This window comes from Nomia melanderi, chromosome 7 (assembly GCF_051020985.1).
Source record: "Nomia melanderi isolate GNS246 chromosome 7, iyNomMela1, whole genome shotgun sequence".
Lineage (NCBI taxonomy): Eukaryota > Metazoa > Arthropoda > Insecta > Hymenoptera > Halictidae > Nomia > Nomia melanderi.
Window position 1 is genome coordinate 10,057,493 of NC_135005.1, and position 25,355 is coordinate 10,082,847.

General features: G+C 41.1%; 2 protein-coding genes across 3 annotated transcripts; one reads left to right on the forward strand and one right to left on the reverse strand.

Moving 5' to 3' along the window:
- Positions 1–52: 52 nt before the first annotated feature.
- Positions 53–5,848, reverse strand: LOC116433145 (uncharacterized). Of its 2 annotated transcripts, none has more exons than XM_031990922.2 (6): positions 5,499–5,848; positions 4,094–4,459; positions 3,494–4,024; positions 862–3,356; positions 555–763; positions 53–472 (listed from the first exon to the last, which is right to left on the reverse strand). In XM_031990922.2, exons 2-6 carry the CDS (start codon positions 4,443–4,445, stop codon positions 340–342), a joined length of 3,720 nt encoding a protein of 1,239 aa, XP_031846782.1. In that variant the 5' UTR covers positions 4,446–4,459; positions 5,499–5,848; the 3' UTR covers positions 53–339. The 2 variants fall into 2 exon arrangements, with proteins under 2 accessions (XP_031846782.1, XP_031846784.1); XM_031990924.2 differs by lacking the exon at positions 5,499–5,848 and having other exon boundaries at positions 862–2,987; positions 3,255–3,356; positions 4,094–4,848.
- Urm1 (Ubiquitin-related modifier 1) lies at positions 5,171–8,000 on the forward strand. Its single transcript, XM_031990933.2, has 5 exons — positions 5,171–5,369; positions 5,446–5,510; positions 5,570–5,651; positions 6,038–6,086; positions 7,766–8,000. Exons 1-5 carry the CDS (start codon positions 5,326–5,328, stop codon positions 7,832–7,834), a joined length of 309 nt encoding a protein of 102 aa, XP_031846793.1. The 5' UTR covers positions 5,171–5,325; the 3' UTR covers positions 7,835–8,000.
- The last annotated feature ends 17,355 nt before the right edge of the window (positions 8,001–25,355 follow it).

Genomic DNA, 25,355 nt, shown 5'->3' on the forward strand with positions numbered 1-25,355 from the left:
GTTAAATTTCTTGTTGTTGAAAAAGTGGTACATGTCAAACTGTAATACGATATAAAAGAAATGATACGAAATTTTATTTCAATGACCAGATGCTTTATAAATTGAATCGCCGCGATACAAAACCATTCACTTGTATGGTACAATGCAGTAGCTTTCTCTTTCTTTAGACGTGGATGCGTTTTATTTAATAAATCGATCACGTACTGTTTATAGGCAATGAAGTAACCAAGGTAAATAAGAATGTTTGATCGTAGTGCGTACACCTTGACTTAACGAAATTAAGAAATAGTGATCTGTACAAGGAAAAAGCACTTAGTTTAAGAATGATAATAGTTTCATTTAGTTCATATCAACAGAATGAAGCATATTGAGCATGTCGAGAATTGCATCTGAACGTGATCGCACTCTTTCCATTTCAATTCGGAATTCTTCAAGTTGAGATTCGATCCGTCTTGCGTATGCATGACAGCATCTACAAATAATTTCCATAAATAATAAAGATACGTTTTTAGTAATATATATTTTTAATTATTTGAAAATTAAAATTAATTTACCTATCATTGCATTTGGTGGAACTCGAACATGTTGGCTCAGGCGTACGACTTGGAGAAATATTAATTTGCCCATTCGTCATGTAAGTTTGTTTTTGCTGCAGACCACTTCTGTTAACATTTGTAGCTCCACTACGACAATCTCCACAACCCTTTAAGAGATCCATAAGAATGCCTCGCACTCTTTTGCCACTTAATCGTCGCTGCCTTGTCTGGATATAAAAAGTAAAAGGCGAAATAGTTTTTGTGGATAAAATGTAACTATGATTATGTAAAAGATTGGCAATCTAGTTATTTTGTATGTACTCACTTCAGATGTTTCATTCGATTGCTTTACTGGAATTAAAAGATCTTCTTCTCCATCATTTAAAAGACTATGACTACATGATTGTCTTTCAGAACAATCATGATTATGTGTATTATTCAAAAATGATTTACATGTACAAGTAACATCTTTACTCGTGTTACAACATTGTGTTACATGGGGACTACCGTTACATGTATTTTGTACGGAACGTCGACACGTTTTATTGTACTTGCAAACTACTTCGCCCGTTTCGCAAGTTGCGTTTATGATGTTTTCATGTAAATGATTACTCGATTCCGGCGTAAATGCGTTCTTGCAGGAATTTCTTCGTATTCCTTTAACGTGGAACTTATCTTTACTATGATTAGGACTATCGTTGTACACCTGTCTTTCATGATATGAACCGCAGTTACAATCTTTGTTTACGAATTCTGCGTGATGCGTACAACAGGAATGTGATTTTTCTTGTGAACCCGAAGTATTTTTACACGTTGACCATTCTTTCCGATGTTTTATGGAATCGCAATTTTCGCAAGGAATTGCGCAGCTGCTTGGATTTGAATGAATATAGCTATGTCTCTTATTACTTACTTCATCTGATAAGAGAGGTGATTTTACTGTATTTGACGACATAGAGTGGCAGCATTGAGAACCACTGGATTTAGTCAGCCTTAATGGGAGCTTCTGCTTTTTATGAGTTGAACACATAAATGGACTACCATTAAATCTAATTTGTGGTGTTTGTTGAGAATAAAGACTCGTCTTCTTTTCTCTGGATTTTATAGACACATCCGTGTCATCTTCGTTATCACTAGACGATTCCTGAATAATCTCTTTACCCCAAACACTAATTGTACCATTTATTTCAGACATTCTTACTTCAAGATTACCCAATAAGTATGGACCACATTCTTGGATGCAATTTTTTTCATTTTCTAATGCATCCTTTGTTGGTTCTTCTGCTTGTATTAAGAAACTTCTATTTTTGCTATTTTCATCTTCTCTATATATGAAACACTTCACATCATTGTCATTGTTAGTAGCCCCTTCCTCTTGAATGTCCATAGATGAAGAATCCTCACTGTTTCTATTGACAGATGAATTCTGTGATTGCTCTATCTTTACATTTGGCTGTCCTTCTGAATATTTTAACTCCATATTTGATGCATTAGTATTTTTCTTTTCAGATTCTATATTTGTATGAGGTATTTTAAATGGTTGAACAAAAGTGGAAGCACCAAGCATATCTGCTGCTTTTCGTTTCTTAGAAGTTGAAGCATGCATTGAAGAATTGTATTCTAAATTCAATAACTGATCCATTGAATTTTCACTTGTCCGTTTCTTACAATTCCTAACCAAAGGACTTTCAACTTTTGTTTTGCCTTGTGTTATGTTGGAAAGAGTTTGTAAGATTCGAGATGAAGTAATAAATGTTCGTGACCATGGATGCGGTAACTTTCTTGGAGTACCATCAGTGAGTACCATACTATCATCAGAATTAAGAATTTGTGTCAAATCTGGCGGTTTAATGGATATACCTGAACTGCAAGGAGTTTCTGCCCACTGATCAGTACTTATTGTTGATGCAACACTACTGGTAGATATTTTATTATTTGTATCCCCTGCAGTTACAATTACTTTTGGATTAGATCCAGTTTCTACAATAGCTTCAGTTTGCACAGATGCAATTTTCATTTCACGTGTTTTGCTCTCACTTTCATATTTTGCTACCGACTTCTTTAAAGCATCTAATTCTTGTTTCATTTTCATATTTTCTGCCAATGTTTTTTGATACGCATTTCGTATTTGATTAAGTTGAGCTTTAAGTTGCACATTTTCTGCTGCACTTGCTTTCGTAAAATGTAAATTTTCTGGTTCATCTTGCATTACTCTGATACTTTTAACATTTGCAATTTTTAACGGACAACTGGTATTGCTGTTTTCCATTTCTTGTACACTAATCATCTCTGTGTCATTATATGTTTCAGGCTCATTCATTTTTCCTTGAATGTCGTGTTTTTGCTCGTTCAATTCTTCCTTTTGTTCAGAGTTTGATATACCATGCAAGTATTCTTCGTAGCTTAATGTACGTAAATTGAAAACTGTAGGTGCTTGCTGATGACCGTTAACTAAAGAAGATTGATCCATATTATTAAATTTTACGTTTTTATCTAATGTATTTTGATATTCAATATGATGTGCATTAACATCTACAGAACCATTTCGTTTTCCTAATTTATCATCGTAGTTTTGTGCACGTTTTTCATTTTGAATATCACTGAATGTATTCATGTTACTGTTTCTTCGAATATGTTTAAGCTGATTTTCAGTTACTTTGATTTCAATTTTATTATCACCATTTTCTACTAGTTGTGCTGAATTATAAATTGAATTACCATTTTCATTATTTTCTTCGAGTTGCAAGTCCTTAATAGCCTTCTCTGCATAATCTTTTATAACTTTGTTTGTTATTGTTGGCTTTAATGGATCGGTGTCATCTGTAAACGAAAAATAAAAATTATATTTCTTATATATTCACTGTTAAATATTATTATCCATGAAAAATTGTCTTATTTTTAACTTTCATTCCAATATATACAATATCCAAAGTCTAATAACATGAAGATTCCCTTACTTTGATTCTCTTCGTGATTTTTATTCGTCAAACATTCTAGCTCTTTAATCCGCTTTTCCATTGACTTCCTTGTTTGTTCCTTAATATCTCTAATGTATTGTTTTACTTTACTTTCTACATGTTGATATTTAAGCGGAAACATGTGTCTTTTGTGAGCAGCATTAAATGCAACAGGATTCGGTTGTAGGCCTGAATAATTTTGTCTAAAGATATTTAAACTATGCCTCTTCTTATTATAAGGAGGATGTGCATTATTTTTAGTGAAACTTAAATCTTGTAGCGATAAACTTCTTTCTTTGTGATGTTGCTTCATTCTAGTGTTTAGGACAAAATCATCCGATGCTCTATCACAATATTCTTGTTCATATTCTGTTTCAATATCCTCATCATCATCATTGTGTAATCTCATACGATTTCGGTCATTGTGTAATCTCATACGATTTCGATCATCGTCATCCTCCTCATCTTCATCTTCTTCATCTTCTAGCATTAAATTCTCATGATCATTTTCAAGATCCATCTCATCCATATCTATAGAAACAGAAATCAACATAAAGTATATAACCATCATGTAAAGAAAATTCTTTGTTGTTTATATACCTTCACTGTCTGCATACTCATCTTCTTCTTCATTATTATAAGGATGATTACTCTCCTCCCCGGAAGATAACACATAAATGCTGCCTCCTCCTTGATCATCACTAGGATAAGGGCTTCGGCTGTGATCCTCTTCCACTGGTATCCTATCTTGTTTTGTATTAACATCCGAATCTTCGCGCCTTGATGGGGTTGATACACTAATGTACGACGGCATTTCTTCATCTTCTAACATAGGCTGTTCCGTTTCATTGTTTAATATACTTGCTTCATTTTTACATTGTTCACTACTGCGAGTTTCAGCATTCATTTCTGTTTCGGTTTCTTCCGAAGTATGTTCGTTTTCTTCCGACATTGCGGATGTTGATACTAAACACGTGATATATTATAATAATATACGTCTCTTATAATCACAACGATTTTAAAACACCGTGGATTCGTACTGAGGGTACACTACTTGTTTTAATAAGCATTTAACGCGTGCGATCATACTTTCCCGACGACCGCCATTACAGCTGCCGCCGATGGCACCTGCATTTCAGTCCGTTCGCGTATTCTACATTTTTATCAAGTCACTTTTATGGTACATTCATTTAGATGAAATCAAAATTTTCCGAATTAGGCTTAACCAATAAATCTTGTCGTTGGAACAATAATTATTAAAATGGACAACTTGCTCAGAACGTCGCAATTAAGTACATAATTATTGCAAGACTAATGACCTGCGAACGTACAGGGGTGTAGTTATGTTGTATATAAGGGGCACTTGCTCTACATTTCATTACATTTCTTTATTATATACTAAATTAATAATAATTTAAAATATTGTTTATTTACATTCTTAAGTACAGTAATATATTTGTAACAAGTTCTACACCACTTAATAAAAAATATTACTTTTTTCTTTGATATGCACAGAAACACCGGGTTGTTAATTACCATACGAATCGTGTGCGCATGCTTTCATAAAGTAGAATAAAAATTTTGAAAAAAAGAAATAATATCAAAATTTTTCGAGCATAGTACTTCCTTTAATGATTATTGAATATCAAAATTAATATTTTGCCGCGTTGAAATCGTACACTACTGATGTCTTGAACGGAAGGAATGTGGAATTGAACCGCAATGTCACTCACGTTGTTTCTATGCGTGTTGAACAATTGTTTTTTGTAATCGCATGTAAATAGGTGGTAATATAACTATAAAGTAATACACCGCAGGAAAAATTGAATAAAATGTCTTCAGAAAAAAGTGAAACTTCCGTCAGCATTGAATTCGGGTAACGTTAAAACTATATATAACCCAACTTTTCTTACAGTGGTATCGAGTCTAATAAATCACCCGCTAAATTTCAGGGGAGGGGCAGAACTACTTTTCGATAAAAAGAAAAATTATGAGGTGAACTTACCTGGTAACGACTGTAAGTTTTACAGATATTTTATAATAGGATTTTTTAATTCGCCACTTTAAATATTATAGGGACTATACAAAGGTTACTCTTTTGGATGAAAGATAACCTCCTGAAGGAACGACCGGAACTTTTTCTACAAGGGGACACTGTGTAAGTTCTCAATTCATTCGATAGTTTCGTATTAGTGGCGTAAATATTCCATGCAACATTTGCAACTGTTGCATGGAAAAATTTCCTGTGCAGCACGCGCAAAGTTTACTGTGACACACGTATAGCACCAACAACACAATACGGTATATTCCACTAATTCGGTCTTGCCAATTCGACCTGTATATTGCTAAGATGGCGACTGGCTAAGAAGTCCAACGGTAGTAATTAAGATGGCAGCACAATTCAGTTTCGGTACTAAATATTAAAAGAATTCCGGTTTCTTAACTTGCTCCTATTATTCATTTTCAATTTCGTAGAATTACGATTCCAACAAATTAATCATTGAATTCGCACACCATACATTATATTTTTCTTTATGTACACAGACGACCAGGTATCTTGGTTCTTGTAAATTCCACAGATTGGGAATTATTGGTGAGTAAAACAATTTTATTCAAGATCCATTTATTTTTTAACTCTACATTCGAGAAAATCGAACCTTTATTAATTAAAACATTGTAAACTTGGAAATGTTATTGTCATGAAAAGAGGTGACATTCAATCGAGTTTGAGGATGACCTTAACCCCTTGCCGTACAATGACGAGCGAGACTCGTGATGAAGATTTCTAAACCAATTTAACAACAATCAATGTTGTTCATTACCCACGGATCAAAACAAACAGCTATTTTGCTATTATCAATTTATTATCTTCAAACGAAATTTCCATTTCAAGTAGAATGGAAATTTTTGCTGCATTTCTTCCAAGTTGTTGATAGCAAAATTTTACACGAGCTTAGTAGCGGAAGTAAATAGTACATCAAGGGGTTAACGAAGAACCTGTTTATATCATTACACATATTCTCTCGAACCATATAATTGCGTTGCCTTTGAATTTAAAACGAGTACAGCTGTATTCGTTTATGCGGTTCACTCCGTAAAATGTAAAAGTTTTCCCAGACAATGCGGAGTATCCAATTCACCCCGCGCGGGAACCCGGAAGCGGTCCCGCGACCCGTTTCGCCGTTGGGAAACGCAATAACGCGTTCAGCGTAATCGCGGGACACATCTGCGCGCGACATCTGACAAACGTCCGGTGAAAGTATCTGCTCGTCGAGTTTTTTTGCGAGTCATATAATCGACCCACGGTGTAGTCGGCCCGTAATATCTGCCGCCCTGTTGCGGGGGAGGGGAAATAAGAGAACAACCATGGACGCGGTCGTGAAAGGGCGCAAATGACCCGAAGGCACGCCACACCCACAGCAAAATTATCATTTTAAATTTGTAAATGTACAAAACGCGAGTGCTATTAGGATGTGCTTCCTGAAGCATCCTTGAGGAGAATGGGGCTTCGCGGGGCGCGGACAGGGGGTGGTAGGTGTAGAGAGCAGACGCGGGAAAGATGATGGCTTTAGCCATTATTATGATAATACCAACGTTTCCCGAAGCTTCTCTCGTATTCCTCAACCGACGTGGCCCGACTCCTTGCCCTTTCTTCCTTTTTCCACCGCCGCGTTTTCGCAGCATTATCCTTTTTCCCCGGCTACAGCGTCGTTCGTGAACCTGCTTACTCTCGCTCCGTTTTACATCATTTTCGGCTCGTAAATTAAAAGGGAAAGCGTCGTTCCGACTACGGGCTCGCGCATTTTCACCGGCGTCATGTCCCCTCTTCGCGCACCAGCTTTTTCGCGATTCGTCAAGTTTTCTCCGTACAGCGGCATTAAATTCAAGTGGATAGACTGTTGTTCGTTAAGGGTCGCCGAAAGAACTTCTGTGCATCTATGTAGAATCCTAGTCGCCTTCAAGAAAGAATTTAGAGTTAAATGATCATGGGATCAAACTGCAAGTTTATCAAATTAACACTAGAACTACCAGATGGGTCAAAATGACATTTCTGAGTTTTTTTACAATTACTAATTCAGTAATAGCAAAGCTGAAATACAACTCAATTGAAGTCTTAGTAAACGCACGCTTATAGTTTTCATAAAGAAATTTGTAAAAGTCAGTTTAAGTGATTGGTAGTTCTAGTGTTAAACGTTCCAACTGTTTCTGATGTTAAACTATTATTTTTGCTACATCAGGGTTTCTCACTAGTAACTTTATCAACATTTTCAGGGGGAAGCGAAGTACAAATTATGCTCCGGTGACTCGATACTGTTCCTATCTACGTTACACGGCGGATAGGAGGAAGTGAAGGGAACGATGGCAGCGGTCAATGAAGAGGAACCAGTTCGAGCGCGATCCTGTCTCAGTTTGTTCGTGGAAAGCAAGAGTCTTGTATGCTGCTGTACCTAGACGCGGCTCGCGCGAGTGGGCGCAACGTCGCGAAATAAAATGATCATTCGCACTACTTCGCAGGTCTCTTCACGATGCCCCGTTGTAACTGGCTGTAATATTACGGCTGACACTTTGGCCGTTTTCCAAGGATCCCTGTATTATTGCTCCACCCTGGCTCCGTCTTCTCCCGCGTACCGCCGATGAGCCGCATCCTGTCCCTCGTCTCCGGCGAAGCCGCAGCTCGTCTGTGTCGGTGCCCGACTCCTACGGTTTTCACGCTCGTACACAGCTTTGCATGCATTACTTCGTAATTAACATTCGCGGGTAGGCGGTGGTGGATGAGGAACGGTGTAAGTTTAAGAAGCCCGTGGCCGGCTGTAATTCAATTCGCTGATGGGCGGCTGTAAATTTCGAGGCTTGCGTTCCCCGTCGCGAAACTTCGGCTTCTCGGCTGCCCGATAAAAACGGAATTAAGTTCGCGTAGTTGCGCCGGGAAATTAGTTTCAATGCGGCTGGGATTGCGCCGGCCACGGATCAGACTCGTCGAAATTTAGCTGTTGCTCGCCGGTAAGTCTATTAAAGTAACGGACCGTTGCGCCGCGAGTTCACGGGGAAAATCTTTTCTGGAGAGCAGCAGGGTCAAAAAACCGGGGAAACAGAGAGAATAAGAAAAAAAAAATGGGAAAACTTCCGCGAACTTTGTATAATTAATTACCGGCCGTGGTTCTTTACGGTACACGATAAAGATCGTATCGAAGGTCTCCCGACTTCCGGCAAAGTTAATCAACCCCTGGGTTCTATGATGTCTGCGATTCCGTCGTTTCCTCATCGATCGCCCCGGCCAGCGCTTTCAACGCCGGACTCACACTCCGATTAATATGATCCGCGGGCTACGACGCCGCCTGCGAGCCTGATTTCGCGATATCGAAGCCAATCGGCCATTAGGGGATCGATCGAGGCGCCGGTCCGTCGTATTATACACCCGACGATAAACAGTGGCACCGATTAATCAAGCCTGTCAAGCGCCGGGAAAATGAATGAAAAGTGGTTGATCGGCATCGAGTGGGAACGAGCTACGATCCTCGACGTTCACTTTTCAGGCTCGTTTGAAATATATACGATCGTATAAAAAACATTTCAGCGAAATGTACTCGATACGTACAATTCGCCGACGAAATGAAAGCAAGTTATCATGATACAAATGGGTTTTCTTCTTTAATATTACAAACACGTTCTGGACCACTCGATCATTGATCTCTGACATCTAGATATTGCGACGTAGAAAATTCTGTAAAACCGAATAACTCACACATTCCTGTTCGTTGGCTCTGTAAGTGGAACTAAACCGGAACTGAAATTTATAATAATTTGGAATATTAACTTTTCATTTGACACATATTAAATTTACCAATCGATTGATTGGATAATTCTGAATTTCGAGGCGACAGCGCGCGTATGCGTATTACGTGCACGAAATACATTGTATTTTCCGGGGAAACGCATGGAGATGCGAAACGCATCCCCCGTGAACCGTAGTGTCTCGATCGCTAATGGTTCGGCGGGGTTGGATGGTCCAGTGATTAATTGTGTCAGCCATGATTACATTACAGAGGACGCAGTTCCACTATATTATATGCGATCGTACATGCGTGTATCTCGCGGACGGTCTGTTACACGCGCGTCGAACGCACTCGCGCGTGTCAAGTGGACGTCGTAGGTGACTGGCTTGTACCTACACATCAGGCATGTAACTAAACCCTTTGCACCGACGCGTTAGGAGACGCGGCTGGAAAACGTTTGAGGACAGCTTCGCATTGCAAAGTGTGTGCATGCATATTACAGGAGCGCCGGTTCGCCATTCCTGATGGCTGATCCTCAATTTTCCGTTCGTGGGGCCTTGAAAGTTTCATGCCGTTTCTCTCCCCCTCCGCGTTTCCATTCGGATAACTGAAGCACGTTCAATTACCGAGGGGAACGTATACGAATTTCTAATTAACTGCTTCCCGGTAAAAGCGTTGTAAATACAGCCCCGATTTCGTAATAGAAGCTACGGTGAGCTGGCACTTCCGAGGTGGCGCAATTCAGATTCTCCTCGACGAGGATGTAACTAGAATCGCGCGTCGCAAGCAAATCGGTGATTTAGCATTGAAGGAAATAAGGATGTCTCACTCAATATGAATATTTAAATTATTACAAAGTCTTCTAACTTCGTATTAATATCTATTTCTTATAATGTCACCTTGTATTCTACATTAATCGTTTGCTCTCGGAGCTTTACTAGAAATATCCAACATTTCCTCCTGAGATGTAGATGATATTTTTCAAATCAACTTAACCGAAAGTCACACATAAGCCAATTAAACATTAACCTTTATAATCTTGCTTTGGCGAGTCAAGTGGTGATCGCCAGTCGCCATTCACGCCCACTGCAACGTTCTCCAACACTCGCGATTCAAAGTGAAACAATAAAAGTTGCTAGGGAAATTCCAAACGAAGCGAAGATCCAACGTCGATTCCTCCCGCGACTTACCCCATTAGCGTCTTAATTTCCCTGGGAGCCCGGCCCCGGAACGTTCTCAGCTAAGAAATTTTCCAAATTTCCCGATAGTCATGCCGAAGTTCGCGTATCTCCCGATTCGGTCGCAGGAATTAGGGAACGAGGAGCACACGCAGTCCCGCCCCGAAATTAGGCGGGTATCCCGCGAAGATGAAATCGGACGGGGTATCGTGGGGGAATTAAAGTTTCGCGTCGCCCGGTAACGGTTGTTTCACTTTGAAACGTGGGTATAATTTCTGTTATCTTCGAGCGGGCCGTTGCCCGCTGCGAAATATAAAATAATAAAGGCCACAGCGAAACCGGACCGCTGCCGGGGAAGAACTTTGGCTATTACGGTGAAACAGTTCCGCGCAAACGCGTCTTCAACTTTTAACGGGCTCGCCAACCCTCTTATTCCTTTCGCGGCTCCGCTCCCCTCATTTCCCTTCGCTGTCGCGAATTTATTTCTCCCCGGCGATCGTTTTCAATTGTGTTCGGAAAAGGGAAACGATTGCCCGAAAGTATTATCGGTTTGTAACGAGATGGAGATACCAACTTCCAACCTCCCGGCCACTTGCCTTTCCCCCTCTATTTCTTTTCCGCCGTCGGTTGGAAATTACTAAGTGCTTAGTCGCATAATTACATTCACCTTCTTCCTCTCGCGACGCCATATTTATTTCAGTTTACCGTCCGCCACCCCGCCATTAAGGTGCTAATCCACTTAATTTCTTCCAGGCCTGGTGGGCACTGTTTTATTCTCTTTTTCTTTGTGTCTTGACGCCTACGCGTAGGTACGTTGCAATTAACTCGCCCGGCGAATCCGCGAAATCCTATTTAGTTTAGCCACCTGGCGAAACTACGGCCCGGACAACAATGTGTCCCGGTTTAGGGTCGAGGCGAGGTGACTGCGCGGTTTTCGTGGGATTTTTTAAATGCCGCCCCTCTCTAACAGTGATTAATGTCGTTCGGTGATTACGTTGTCCGGGAAAAACGCGCGGCAGACAGCAGCGACGGGTGGTTTGTTCGATACGTTCGCGCGCGGTACTATAACTTTCCTATAAAATTTTCTTTGAAAGTTTACTTCTCTTCTCTCCGTTTTTTACTTTCCTTTGAATCAGAGAAGTCTGTGCACAGTTTCGCTTGATCCATGAATTGCAGGTATTTTTGTTGCTCGGATGTTCTGCAAACTCGCGTGTTGTGTTGTTTTATGGTGCACATTTCGGCGGTGTCGTATGAGTTATTTTGGTTTTTATGCCCGCGTTCAGAATAATCCTAAGATTTAGGATCTGCGTGTTCCGAATATTTTTTGTGGGTGAAGTTTTTGCTGCAGTGCCCCGAATATGGCTGAAATGCAGGTTTTGTATCTCCCATGGTGGCTTTGCTGTTCCCCGGAATACTATTTAAAGCAAAAATGATTTTCCTAGCATTCAGTGATGTTCATTCAGAGGATACTTCAATTGTAGCAATATGAATTACCTAGAGATATTGTTACTTTCTCCCGGCGCAGGTTAATTATATAAGAATAGATACTCCCGAACGATATATATATATTAAAATCAATGATCAATGACAAATCGACTACCAGTAAAAAAATACTCGCAATAGTCTACTAGCAACGATTACAAGAATTCTCTGCACTTACCAATCTTAGAATCCTACTCGAATTCTGCCTCTAACAAGTTCGTGTCGCGCATATCAGGCCAACGTAGCGCCAAAGAAGGATTCTCGTAGGTCGGTTTAAAATTGCAAGCCCGTGCCAGCTAAACGATGCTGCCCTACGTCACGTACGCTTTCGTTTCCCTTCCTATCACTCCCGGAAAAGAAATCGAACGGGATTCATCAGTGAAAATGAAGAATCCCTCATGGATAACACCTGCCGTCCGCATTTGGCACCGACGCCAGGATCATCGTCGAGAGGAACCAGCTCGTCGTAGCCTATATACTCAGCCTTGTTTATTAGATGAGCCCTAGAAGGAATGGTCTAATCGGCTAGCTTTCATCTTTTCTTATCTCATTTTCGGTACTAATCTGCCATTCGTCAATGCAAATACGCGTAACTACACTGAAAACAGTTATGACATCAGTTTCAGTCCTTGGAACAGTTATGAAGAACCCAGATTGAGTCATAGTTGTTATTGGGTATATTGGTTCTGAGCTACACTGGTTACAGTCCCTCTATAACTGTTCTCCATAACTGTTTCAATCAAACAATAGTTTCAAACAGTTACTTTCTGAACCTTTTCCATACCTATATCAAACCAATCAAAACTATGAACGAAACACACAGATAGAGACCTCTTTTGCACCTGTGCCGTCCCGGGGCACTTCTCCTGAACAACGCTGAGTAGTGTTCTTTCACTTGGCCGGCCAGCCTCGGCTTCTTTCGTGCTCGTTTCTTCACCTTTCCGCCTCTTCCTTTCCACCCCCTTTTCTTCGCGGCAGTGTCCCCAAGACGCGCGGCCCCATCAGCATAAAACGCGCTGTTTTATGAGCCGTAGCGGGTAGACGGTTTCGTGTTACATCTTCCTCAAATGATCCCTCTTGTTGCCTCCGCTCTATAACCGGGGTCCTTATGTTCGCCGACTCCATCGAGAGTTTCGGCGATGGCGTTGTTACCGTTGGCCCCACCTATTACGCGATTCCCTCTTTTCATACGGCCCCACCGTTCCACGGGCGGCTCACGAGTCCCATTCGAGCCGTGTTTTTGTCGCTTATCTTTAGTCACTGGTAAATTGTAGATAACCGGTGGCGCGGAGGGTTCCATGGCGCGCGACACTGGCGAGCAGAGAACGTTCTGTCGGGGAAAACTGAATCGATAATGTAGATTGAAATTGACTGAGTTAGAGGCTTGTTTGTTTCGAGCTAGGTTTTGGGGGTTTATTAATTGTAGACGCGTGATCGTCGAGTAATATTGCACGGATCGTTATGAATTGGTCATCAGATCAATTGGTGTCCTTCGATAGCCTTTGATATCCTTGGACATTCGATAATGTTCATTGACATACGCGAACGTCTATGGACATCTGTTGAAATTGCTTTTGGTGTTCACTGTGATATCACTTGATATTCTTTAACACGTATTATCGTTCAATTGTATTCTGAACTGTAATCATCGATGTTTCCGAAATTTGAAGATCTTCATCTGTATTTGTATAAGTTATACGTATATATGTTTTAACGTTGACCTGAATTCCTGCATTAAAGGCCCCTACGACCGGACAAGGGGAGAACGCAGCGCGTATTCATAAAAGTAAGGTCGTTATCGTGAGGTTTTACATCGCGGCTCGAGGATTTAAAGGATAACGCTCGCGTGGTAATATAAAAAATTATGCATACAATAATGAGACCACTGTGACGCGCGTATACTCGTAGTAAATCGTGCTTTCATAGGGTTACGGGAACAATATCGTGGGAAATTATTTGACCGGAGGGTTTACGGGGTCGTATAAAGGGATCCTGACACATCGCACGTAAACTCGGCTTAATTTGACCCATAAAGGAAAGCGTTTACGTCGGGCCCAGCCAGTGACCTTGTTGTCTTGCTCGGTTTGCCGCGTCTCGTGGTTTGTTACAAAAGAAGGAAGAAAAAAAAAAAGAAAGATTACGGTTCCCTCATAAAGCTTTATAACGCCGTTGTCTCCATTCTTTAATAAGACCGCCGGAATACAAAAGTTTCACTTATAAAATATTTCAGAAATCCAAAATTAAAAGGATTACGTTACATATTAAAGACGCTTAGCGCTTGATACTCGTTTAATTACACAAGAAAAGATTTACAATAAAGAAATACAGGATTTAACACAACCACGTTCTACCATATTCGCGACCTATCCCTTTCATACAAACAATCCAAAATTCAAACTAACAGAAGCCATTCTTTATCAGTTCCAAGAACAGTCCTGGCAGTCCTTTTTAAGACTCCTCGAAATTAAGTAAATCGCTTTATTAAAAGCATCGTTACCGAAAGCTTAACTCGAACCAAAGGAAACGATCTCGTTGGAGATAACGATTCACCTGTAACCCCACGCACTAGAAGCCACTAGCTTGCCCATCGGCGCGGAAGAAAGCGTAGAATAGCCACGAGGAGAAGGAGAGCCTAACCACGTCGAGCCGACGCGAATGGAGAAGAAAGAAAAAAATTCCTTCCCCCAATATCTTTCGATCTCCCGTCGAATGCACAACCCTGGCAAATTGGAAGGAATATACCCTGCCCTTCCCCCGGGTGCAGCCTCTTTCTGAAACCGCGTAGAATGAGAGCGACGGCTGGGACGGAGTGCAGAGGGATGGACAAGGGTGGCCACTGGGTGGAGGGGTGGCCGGATTGCACAATGCACGAGATTTCGTACAGTCCATCGGGAGTCCCATCGCGTCCCCATAGGCAGCTATTAGGGCGTGGGGCTCCAGGAGAGGGATTCCCACAGGATGGCTGGATAGATGGATGGTTTGGAAAGGCCGAGAAGGGATGGGGTAGGTGGATAATTTGTCCTGCATCCATCCCCGTCGCCCGCTCGCCACGCCGGCCGACGTCCACGTCGATTCCTCTATCCTTCTTTCCTCTTTCTCACTTCTGTCCACGCTTTCCAGGAGAACCGGGTAGGACGGAGGACGGTCCTGCGCTGCTGACCCGAATCTCAACTAGGTGTCCATGTCTATTTTACTTATTCACTCTGCACGGTACACAAAGCTCGGACAATGTACACCCGTCGCGACACTTGTCCGGCTTACCGGGAACAAATTTTCACGAGTGCCGCTCGCGCCAGGAACCGGGATCGACTGGGCATTAAGCCCAAGCATGCAGCCGCGAATAGGCCCTTGGTTGTTCGCGTTGTTTGCTTGCTCGTTTCGGATGCTATTCATTTTTTCCGTCAGTTTTTAGTCGTCGGGACTGTGCGGACGATCGTTAGTAGTCTCCAGTTTGGGGAGTTTGTTTGGCTGGAGATTTTGAAGCTTGATGGCGGACTTACTGGAATCTTGATGAACCGGTTATTGGAATTTTTATAAGACTTTTTTTATAGGATTGACTCTTTATTTCTAATCGAGGAAGTTTGTTGACTTTGGAGAAGGTTATCATAGTAGGATTAATATGTTCTTAGTGTTGAGCATCTCAGTTGGTTTCAAGATGGAATATGGAAGACTAACCTAAAAATTGTGGGGAGATAAGAAAGGATTTATAAAGAAAATTTCATTAAATAAGGAACTGAAGTTGCTGGTCTTATATAATGGCGTAGGAATATAACAAACGAATAAGTCATATGAAGTTGACAATACAGTGTAAGGGAATGTTCGAAGTGGTCCCCAGTGGTTGCAAATGTCAGCCATTTTGAATATTTACTGGGACATAATGTTACGATACGGACATATCTAAAGGTCGAAGGCAAATTGTGTTCACGTTCGTCTTTATTTGGATGTTTTCCCGAAGAATGTACGCCTGCACATTTTGTGGCGTTAATTTATCACCAGTCTGTACGGTTGATAAATCTTCGCTTCGTGATTCAGCTGATTCTCGTAGTACCTCCTAGAGTGGCACAGAAGTTCCCCAAAATCGATTGGACTGACTATGTCATATTAGGTTCGTCGAAGCCAGGGTTTGATCCAATTATGTTTGATAGAGTTTGTCCAAGTGTTATAATACATTACACTGCTATAACTATATTAACTATGTTACTTCACAGACACATTGTAACCGAAACAGAAATTTTCAATTACTCGTAAAATTTCAAATATTTAAAAAGGAACGTAAGTATTTTTGTTTCATAATTTCTTCTATAAGTCCTTGACATTTTTACTTTGCGTAATAAATTCTTACAAAATATCCTTATTAATCAATATCCATATTGATTCCCAAAATTGGAGCCATTAACATTAAATTTTATACATCAATATTGACTTATTCGTGTGTCGGTGCAGATCACAGCAGCATCAATTGGAAATAGACTTCGTCAAACGCAATACTGACCTAATAAATACGAAGGCTTCAGGAAAATTTGTACATTTAAGAGTCACTCAATGCGCACCTTATGACTCATTATATCGAGTAATTGCAACGAAGCAAATTGAATCAATGCGCTCGCAAAGTATCCGCAGCGCAGCCATCGTTTTCTCGATAGTTGTTCTCGAATTAAAAGCGAATCCGGTTAGGTCGTAAAGGCAACGGCCATTTTCAGATGGCAGTCGTAGCACGCATAAAAATTGGTCGCTTTAAGTAACCTAACTTGTTGTTTTAAAAGCGGCGCGCCGGGCAAGGACCGGCTCTACAAAGGTTTATGGAGAAGAGAATTAGGGAGAAGAGGAATGGGAGCGAAAAACCAAGTTACGGTCGAAGCTATCAAGCTGACTTCTTACTTTGGTAATACCACTCTAGTGTCTGCTTTCATATAGCTACGTCTCCCGCGATATTTCTGCAACACGGGGTTGCTGCGCCCGTGCCGAGGCTGGCAAACGAGTGAGGGGGTGGTAAATGGCACCGAGGAAAGAGGAGGCGAAACAAAGAGAGAGAGAGAGAGAGAGAGAGAGAAAGACAGAGAGAGATGACTGCTAGAGAACAAGGGTAATAGAGTGAGAGGGTCTCTCTAGTAATTTGTATGTACAGTAAGCCTCTGTAATTGCCAGACCACCTATCTCCCCGTGAACGCGCACCGACCCCTCGATATTTCTACTCTCTCGCGAATTTACATATTATAATTTATAGGTCAAAGATATCGAGGCTGGGCTGCCGGGGGATGCTGTCGACATTGCTTTTCTCTCTGGAGAGATGCTCGAATGAGAACGCGATTATCAACGATAATTCTGTTTTAATAATAATACGAAAGAAGTTCGTATCTACATCGAGTTCACACGTTCGAAGGTAGTACAGATTAGATGGGAGAATTTCTAGGGATGAATATAAAACAGGGTGAAAGACGCTACAATATTATTTCCCTTTATCTTCGATATTTCCTCTCGAACGCGATATATTCTAGAAATTCGATCATTCAATTCATTTCGTAAAACTGTTTCCTTCGTTGGGTAACTTCACCCTGCTGCAACAATTAAAATCGAATCGCGATAGAAACAATCTGGATCCCGAGCGTATATCCCGTTGAAGCTTCACGGATGAAAACTCCGGATCGCGTTTTAAACGATTTTTTCAATTAAATCGCGAGCGAGATTATTCCCGCGGAACCGGAACGTCACGGCGCGTCCATTAATAACGAAGCTAAATGTACCGGCTGGCTGATGTAAGACCGGCCGGTTCCAGGAATGATGCCCCGACAGTGAAACACGCTGCGCGCGGTGATAAAATCTAAGTGTTTAAGAAACGACGGAGCGAATGAAGATGTACGAGCTGAGGGTATTAGGATACGGGGCCGTGCGGGCGGCGGGGTGGCCAGGGGTGGCAGAAAGGGTGGCTTTCACCGAGGGGTAACTAAAACGTACTTAGCCGCGGGGTTAAAAGGTGGAGAGTCATCGCGTGATCGTGGAACGTTATCCTAAAGCACATAACCCAGCCACCGGAGAAACAATCCGAGGGTGGGGAAGGGTCGGTGCCGGCTTTTCTCTCTCTACGTGGCGCGATGGAGGCACCGTCGGAGGATCAAGCCACCCCTTGAACCGTTACCGGGGATCTCCGATGATTCTCCATTTAGATATAGTTACATTTAATTTTCCGATGTCTCGTGGACACGCGACCGCAAATTAATTGATCATCGCTCTAAGTACCGATGACTGTGGCCCCTATCTGAAATTGTTTCTTAGTTCCAGCAGTTATATTTGTTCTCCTTCTTTTATGGGAATTGTCCCTCCGGAAAATGGACTAATCTATAGAAACCAGGATTGAGGACGAATGTATCGGACGGAGGATTCTAAGGTAGTTTTGAAGATTACGGAATGTAACGTAGCTAAGAATCTTCAACAATTCGAAGTTTAACCTGTTTGCATCGTTAAGCGGAATAATCTGCACACAATTACTTTTAGTTGCCTATGTGTTACTCGGCTATATCAGGGGCAGATTAATTTCAAAAGCTAGGTAGACTTTCGAGCATATGAAGATGCGAACGAGTTAACAGATGAATTTAGTAGAACATTATTAATCCTTAGTCTCGAAGCTGCTTGGACGTGACGCTTCCGCTAAGACAGTTTAATTTAAAGTACAACTGCGCCTGGTAAAAGTGTACGAGGGCTCCGCAAACAAACGCGATCGACATGAATATTATCTCTCCGGGAAGAATACTCGGCTCGTGAGGTAGTGTTGATAAAAACTTAACGATCCCGTTGAATTCGTATCACGCGCCAGTCGGTTGTAAACGCTCGCCGTTTCCCGAACTCCCTTAATTCTTCTCGCGCAAATGAAATTACTCGCGAATGAAGAAGCTGAGGAAGCAACCGAGAGGGCGGGAAAGGAGGTCGACCCTTTGTAATTCAACCGAAAAGAAACGCGAGGTGTTTAATTTAGAAATGTCCCTGGCACCGGCCGCGGAGGCTGCAGGATGTAATGGTGGGGCTGATGGTCTTAGCAATCTTGCTGGGACAATCTTTGTTAATTAACACCTAATGGAGGCCGCGTTCCAGGCACCACTGCCGCCGCTTCCGCGCCGAGTATTAGATATTAATAACGTTATTGGACGGGCACAATAGTCGGCGTGGAACTTTTGGCACGAGTCACGGCTTAACGGCGTAAGCACGCCGCGGCTAACGGCCCCGCGCCGCCATTACGGATCTTTATTGCGATTCTTATTTATCTTTTCGCGGGGACTCGCGGTCCGTACCACCGGCGCTCAATCGCCGTCGACGGTTTGCACGCGCAGATGAATGCGTCTCGAGAGCGCTCGGTCGGAACGCAGAAATATGTTCATATTATGCATCGATGGGGAAGATAAACTAACGGCGCGTGAAATGTTCCACCAGCGTGGCGGGCAGCGTCGTTGTTTCACTGGGAGGAAGAGTTCGCTCGCGAATTTTACCTAATCGCATCATCTGACGAGCCGTACGCGCTTCAAGTTTTTTCACCATATAAATTATACCGGCATATATAAATCGTATAATCATATATAAATCATATAATCAAATGCAAATAATATAATCATAAAAAAATGTTTACTGGTTGATTTTACATGATTATTCAAAGATTTTATGAAGCTGCTAATTACGGTACCCTACTATTAGGCTATTTAAATCAGATTCTACTTGCGGGGATATTTAAACGTGATGCGAATAGGTTAATACAGTCCAGTCTTGGTAATTCGAGGACTTGAAGTATAAATAAGGACGTTCTATAAGTCGAATTAGTTATATGGTGTGCATTTCACTTTAACAATTTAAATTTGGAAGAAGACCGACTACAAATGAAAATCCATATTCGTATACGAGTAGAAACCTTTACAGAACCTCCATAAATTGAATCGTCATTTGTTAAACCTATTTCACTCGAAAACTCGATAAGACGAAACCTCTGTAACTCGAAGATCTTGTCTTCCTCTAAGATTCGACTTATCGAGGTTCGCTGCTGTAACATATTTCGATAAGAAGATTGTTACGAGCTACGAGCACATAAGCTACGAGATAACCCATTTCACTCGGAAGTTTTTCACTAGAAATATTCGATAGTGTCTGATGAAATATAGACGATATTCTTTCGAACACATTTTATTTCGGTATTTCATTTATCGATGCAATGTACAGAGTTTCATATTAAACATTAAACTTCATAATTTTTTTCAACCAGACCAAGTTGTGACCGCCAGTCTCCTATCGAGTGCGAGAGTTTAATTAGTCGCAGGATATAAAGTACACTCTCGCAAGAAGGAAAGTCAGATAAATTAACCCTCTAACTGCGGGCAACGTGAAATCCGCGTCGCTCGAATTTTTTAAAAATTCCTTGATTTACCTACAGGCCCATAGTTTTAACTATATCACACTCAAAAACATATTTAACACTAAAATTATAAACAGGCTAAAATGACCCATTCGTAATTTCTTCTTTTTGCAATTACTAAAAAGACAACAGATGTTTCTCCGAGAAATTATTAAAGAAATCAATTTAGCAATACGCGAATTGAATTACAGGTTAATTAAAGTCTCAATAGATCCTGGAGTTTCTACAGAGGAATTTCAAAAAGTCGATTTAACTGCTCCGTAGTTTTAGTGTTAATGACAAATATATTTCCTTCATCTTCAATTATTTTTATTACGTTTCGTATTCTATTACAATTTTTTTCTGTAATAAATCGGTACGACCTTCACCCGCTTTTCTGAAGTTATCCGTGGCTGGTGGGTTAAAGCCCGGTGGCCGCAATACGGAATAAAATATTGCAGTCAACGATAACAACGATTTCAGTCATTCGCGATTAGACCTCCCAGACGTGAATACGCTAATAACAAAAAGGAACAAGCTGATCAACGATTGGGAACAAGGGGAAAAAATAGAACGGTAATTGGGTTATACAAATAAAACGGGTCCGGAAAATTACGACGGCGGAGGGGGTGGACGGGGAGTGAAAACGGATCGGCGAGCGCGGCGCAATTCCGCGGAAACACCGGGGCGCGGTGAAATTCTACAGAACAACCGCAGAATAGAAACTTATTATTCCTTCGAATTGAGCCAGCGTGAAATTCATACAACGCGCCGCGAAAGTGCCGGGAAATATTAAGGAGACTCTCCGTGTATATAAGCGGCGCCATTGAGGGTGTGTAACGCCGTACGTGTGAAAGAATATGCGCCGAGAAAAGGTTTTATCCAGCTCCGGGGGAATCGATCATCCGGCGCATGGACGTAATACTATTCAAAAAATCGCGATGGAGCCTTTTGTGCGGCGGCGTGAGTGTCTGAGGAATTGTAAATGGAATAATAAAATATATATGCACGGCCGGTCACAAAAGTCCGCGCACGAGCCTCGAGGTCCGCTGGATCGTTCGATTATAGTAAATCGTATAAGATTGTGGAAAATTTGTTCAATCTAGCTGTGCCGATAAGAAACACGACGGATCTTATTGGAATCAATAGAAATGTAGACTGGCGTGATATTAAATATTATAAGATCTTTCAAGATTCAATCATATGTCCATACGAGTAGAATTTAATTTTATATCATACTTAATACTACGTTTACGAAACGCGTCAGTTCGACGTGTATTGAATTATAAACTTCACCTAATAAATATATAGGACGATTTTGACTAATTGTAATAATGCAAATCTGTATTTTAATTGACTATCTTTAAACTTCTGATTTCCTAAGTCTAAATGGACGAACATCAATTTTTCTAAGATCCGTTAAGTGAACTCTACAGTAAACGTCCGTAAACCCAATATATCAATTTTACGAGTATATAACTAAATATATAATATTTTTCATCATATCTGAGATTTATAGATAAAACTTGCCTTGCTTGACCGTATATATACACAATATCATTAGATAATTTTCTTGTCGAGGAATTATTCGAATCACCCAGGTGTCAAGCCAAGTGTTACAGATATCGGGGACTCGAAAAGTCATCCCGTAAACAAGAACCAAGGCAACGAGGTCCCCGCGAAAGCGGCTAGGCCAGGACGTTGTTCGGGATATTCCGGGCATGGATGTAACATTGAATATGCATTAGCGTCAGTACGTCGATGGTTGCAGCCGGCGAAGGAGGGATGAACGGAGTCGACGGTGACTCACATTGTGACCGGAATAAGCAAACTACCCTTTAAGGTCCTTCTCCTTGTGAGGCCGGCAGGGGGGTTCCCTACAGTGCCCGTTGTCGATGCGACAGCACGACGAAGATCCTCGATTGAATTATCGTAATCACGCGTTTCCTTGGGCGGCCCTTTTCTTTCGTCCAATCTCATTTACGCTTCGCCGGGGGGAAGGGGAGGAGATGTTCTTCGTGAGGTGACTGCTTGAGAATCGCACGAAATCAGGCTCTCTCGGGCTGCAGGTCTGACCCGGGACGGGGGCTACGAATAATTGCTGAAACAGAAGTTCCTTTGTTAATCTCTTCGCTTATTATAATTGGTTGGACCTGTCAAGGGCTTTGCGATTATGATTTTACTTATTTCAATGAATTCGTTTATGTGAAATTTGCGTTGGTAAGGATGCCATAAGCAGCTTTTTCCTTTTTTTATTGATAAAGGCCATAACCTTAGTAGGTCTATTAGCCTCCTGAGTAGCTTTAGTAGAATTGGGTGTCTAACAGATAAATAGAGGCTTGACAAGAAGTTTCTTGAAGTATACTTCGAGGAACGTATGAGTCGTTCATAAGCCAATTCAGTCGATTTTTCGATATTATGTGATTTTTGTAAATTTTAATGGAATAAAAAATATTGTTTTTAGTTATTCAAGGATTCACCCGTTTCTTCGTTTCTTATAGCTTAGAAACCCCTTCTTTTTATAGATTCAGAAGCAAAACATTAATTTTTTCAATGTTTCTTTTATGAACTTACCGCATTGGCTTCTGAGCGATTCGTATCGATATAAGAACTCGAATCATTGAATTCCAATTCGAAACTCTAATATAATCTAGAACACAGAAGTTAAAGACTTGTTCCATCAAGGTACTATTGAGAGATCCCTTGATAGCTAAGCTGAGAAATGGTATTGGTCGATTTTCTTTTCCCGTCTGATTGTCAATACCGTGCTATTCGCCAATGCAGTTACACGTAAGTAATTAAAAATATAAACAAAACACGAAAGACTCAAGACATTAAATCATCTTCCTACAACGGTTATAAGTATGAAGAAACGGACTGCCATAACGTGACGTCTATCGGGTCATTAATATCTCGTCGTTAATAGTGGTTAATTAGGATGGCGCGTCAATACCAAGGGTGTCGTCAGAGAGACAGAGGGAGAAAGAGAAAGAGAGAGACACAAATAGACAGATAGAGCGAGCCAGAGGGTTGCTAGAGCTGTAGGGGTAGCATAAAGGAGTTAAGCCACAACGCATCAGGCTCACACGTGGGCGTGCGTGATAACGAAGCTTACCCATCGCGATCGACGATTGTGTCTTGCACGTGCATGTGCATAACACGCGCACCCTGGCTTGCAAGTAGACGCGGCCGACAGACGCGTGGGTGGTTCCGGGTGGAGCCTCGAAGTTTGATATTACCCTGGCAAGTGTCCATGGCAATCTTATAACTCAAGTGCTCACTACCTATAATGCGTGAAGCGTATCCTGCTGCACGTACACGTGTGCCCTCGCGCAACTTGCACGTCTACACGTAGAACATCTACGGGGTGTCTCAGGAGGAAATCGTGTAACTTGAGTAATAGGTTTAGTAGGTTATTCCGAATGAAAAGATTCATAGGTTTTGGATCAGTTACTTTTTTATTCTTCTTGATTGAACTTAGATTGGAACTGAATAATAATTTTTTATTTTCCATATATTTATCTTTCTTAGTCGAATTTTTTAATAATCGTGGACAGTACATTCTAGTCATTTTATTTTTGATTTTTTTATCCTTTTATTCAGTTTTTTATTCTTCTCGAAAATATTGGAACAGCGGAATAATTCTTTATTTTCCATATATTTACCTTTGTAACTCGAAATTTTAATAATCTTTACCGCTACATTCTAGTCATTTTATTTCTGATACCACTCGTATTCAAAGTTATGCAAAATATAACGATTCGATTAGAATCTTCAATTGACACTAATATACAATTGCAATCGAGGTAAACACGGTGAGTTCTACTTAATAACTACCAATGGTAACTTGCCAATGCATGAAAGTTCCATTCCAATAATTTCAAATTACATTTTGTCTAACCATGATCAGGTACTCTACAAAGTGAACAAAAACTGCCACCGAAACGACCAAAGTGTATATAACTTTCTACATTTACATTACCTTAGCAAACGTATTCGTTAACACTAAAACTACCGAGCACTTAAATCGACTTTTTGAAATTCTATAGAAACTCCACGTCTGCATCTATTCAGACATTAATACGTCTCTAGAGAAATTTCCAAGGCTAATTTCACTAAAATTTCTAATTTCTTAGAGAAACATCTGTTCCCTTTTTAATAATCGCAAAAAGAAGAAATCAGGAACATGTGATTTTGAGCCGTCTGGTGGCATTCGTGTCAACTAACTCGATTTCCTCCAGGGACACCCCGTACATGTACACTGCCATCCCCATGCGGTAGCTGTCCGCGCGGATACGAGGTAACGCGCATTCAGATCGCTCGCTTGCGCGCGCGAGTTTCTCGTAATACTTTTGGCAGCTGCCGTGATACGAGTTAAGTTTAAGTTTAATTAACGTGCCACATCGGATTCGTTCGGAATCGTCGGGATCCCTTTAAATTGTCACGGTTCCGAGCCGTACACGGCCGGGCTACCGCGTCACACGTATGCCAGCCAGTCGGCACCCGTTTGACGCTCGTGAAATTTTCTCCGATCGGAACCAGGCCGCATTTCATTCTGTCTCAGCTGGGAACGAGTTATTAGCTCGTCATGGTAAATCATTTTTCTTTTTACCCTCGACCCAGCTAGAATAGGCTAACTAGTTTCGAAGCGGGCGATGAGCTGGGCCCTAGCGTTAACACTAGAACTGCTTGACAGATCATAATGACCGATTTCAGACTTTTTACTTTAGAATTCTTGAAGCTCTAAGCGCGCATTTCTTAGACACAATAAAATAAATTAATATATTTACCATGACTAACATTTCGACAACTGTATCTTCGTCATTTCTATGGGCAATTATGAACCAGTCGCTTTATAATTGGACTGCTAGGTCCATGCCTTTCAATTAACGAGAAGAATATCTGTGAACATTGAATTTCTTTTTATTCTTATTTCATGGATATCGAGGAAAATGGTTTTCTCTAGGAATTTTGCGATCTTGTTAAATGTGGATTTTTATACGAAGGTTTTCGAATTATATTTACCTTCTGCTTTAATCAGTAGTTTTAAAGTGTTCAAGTGA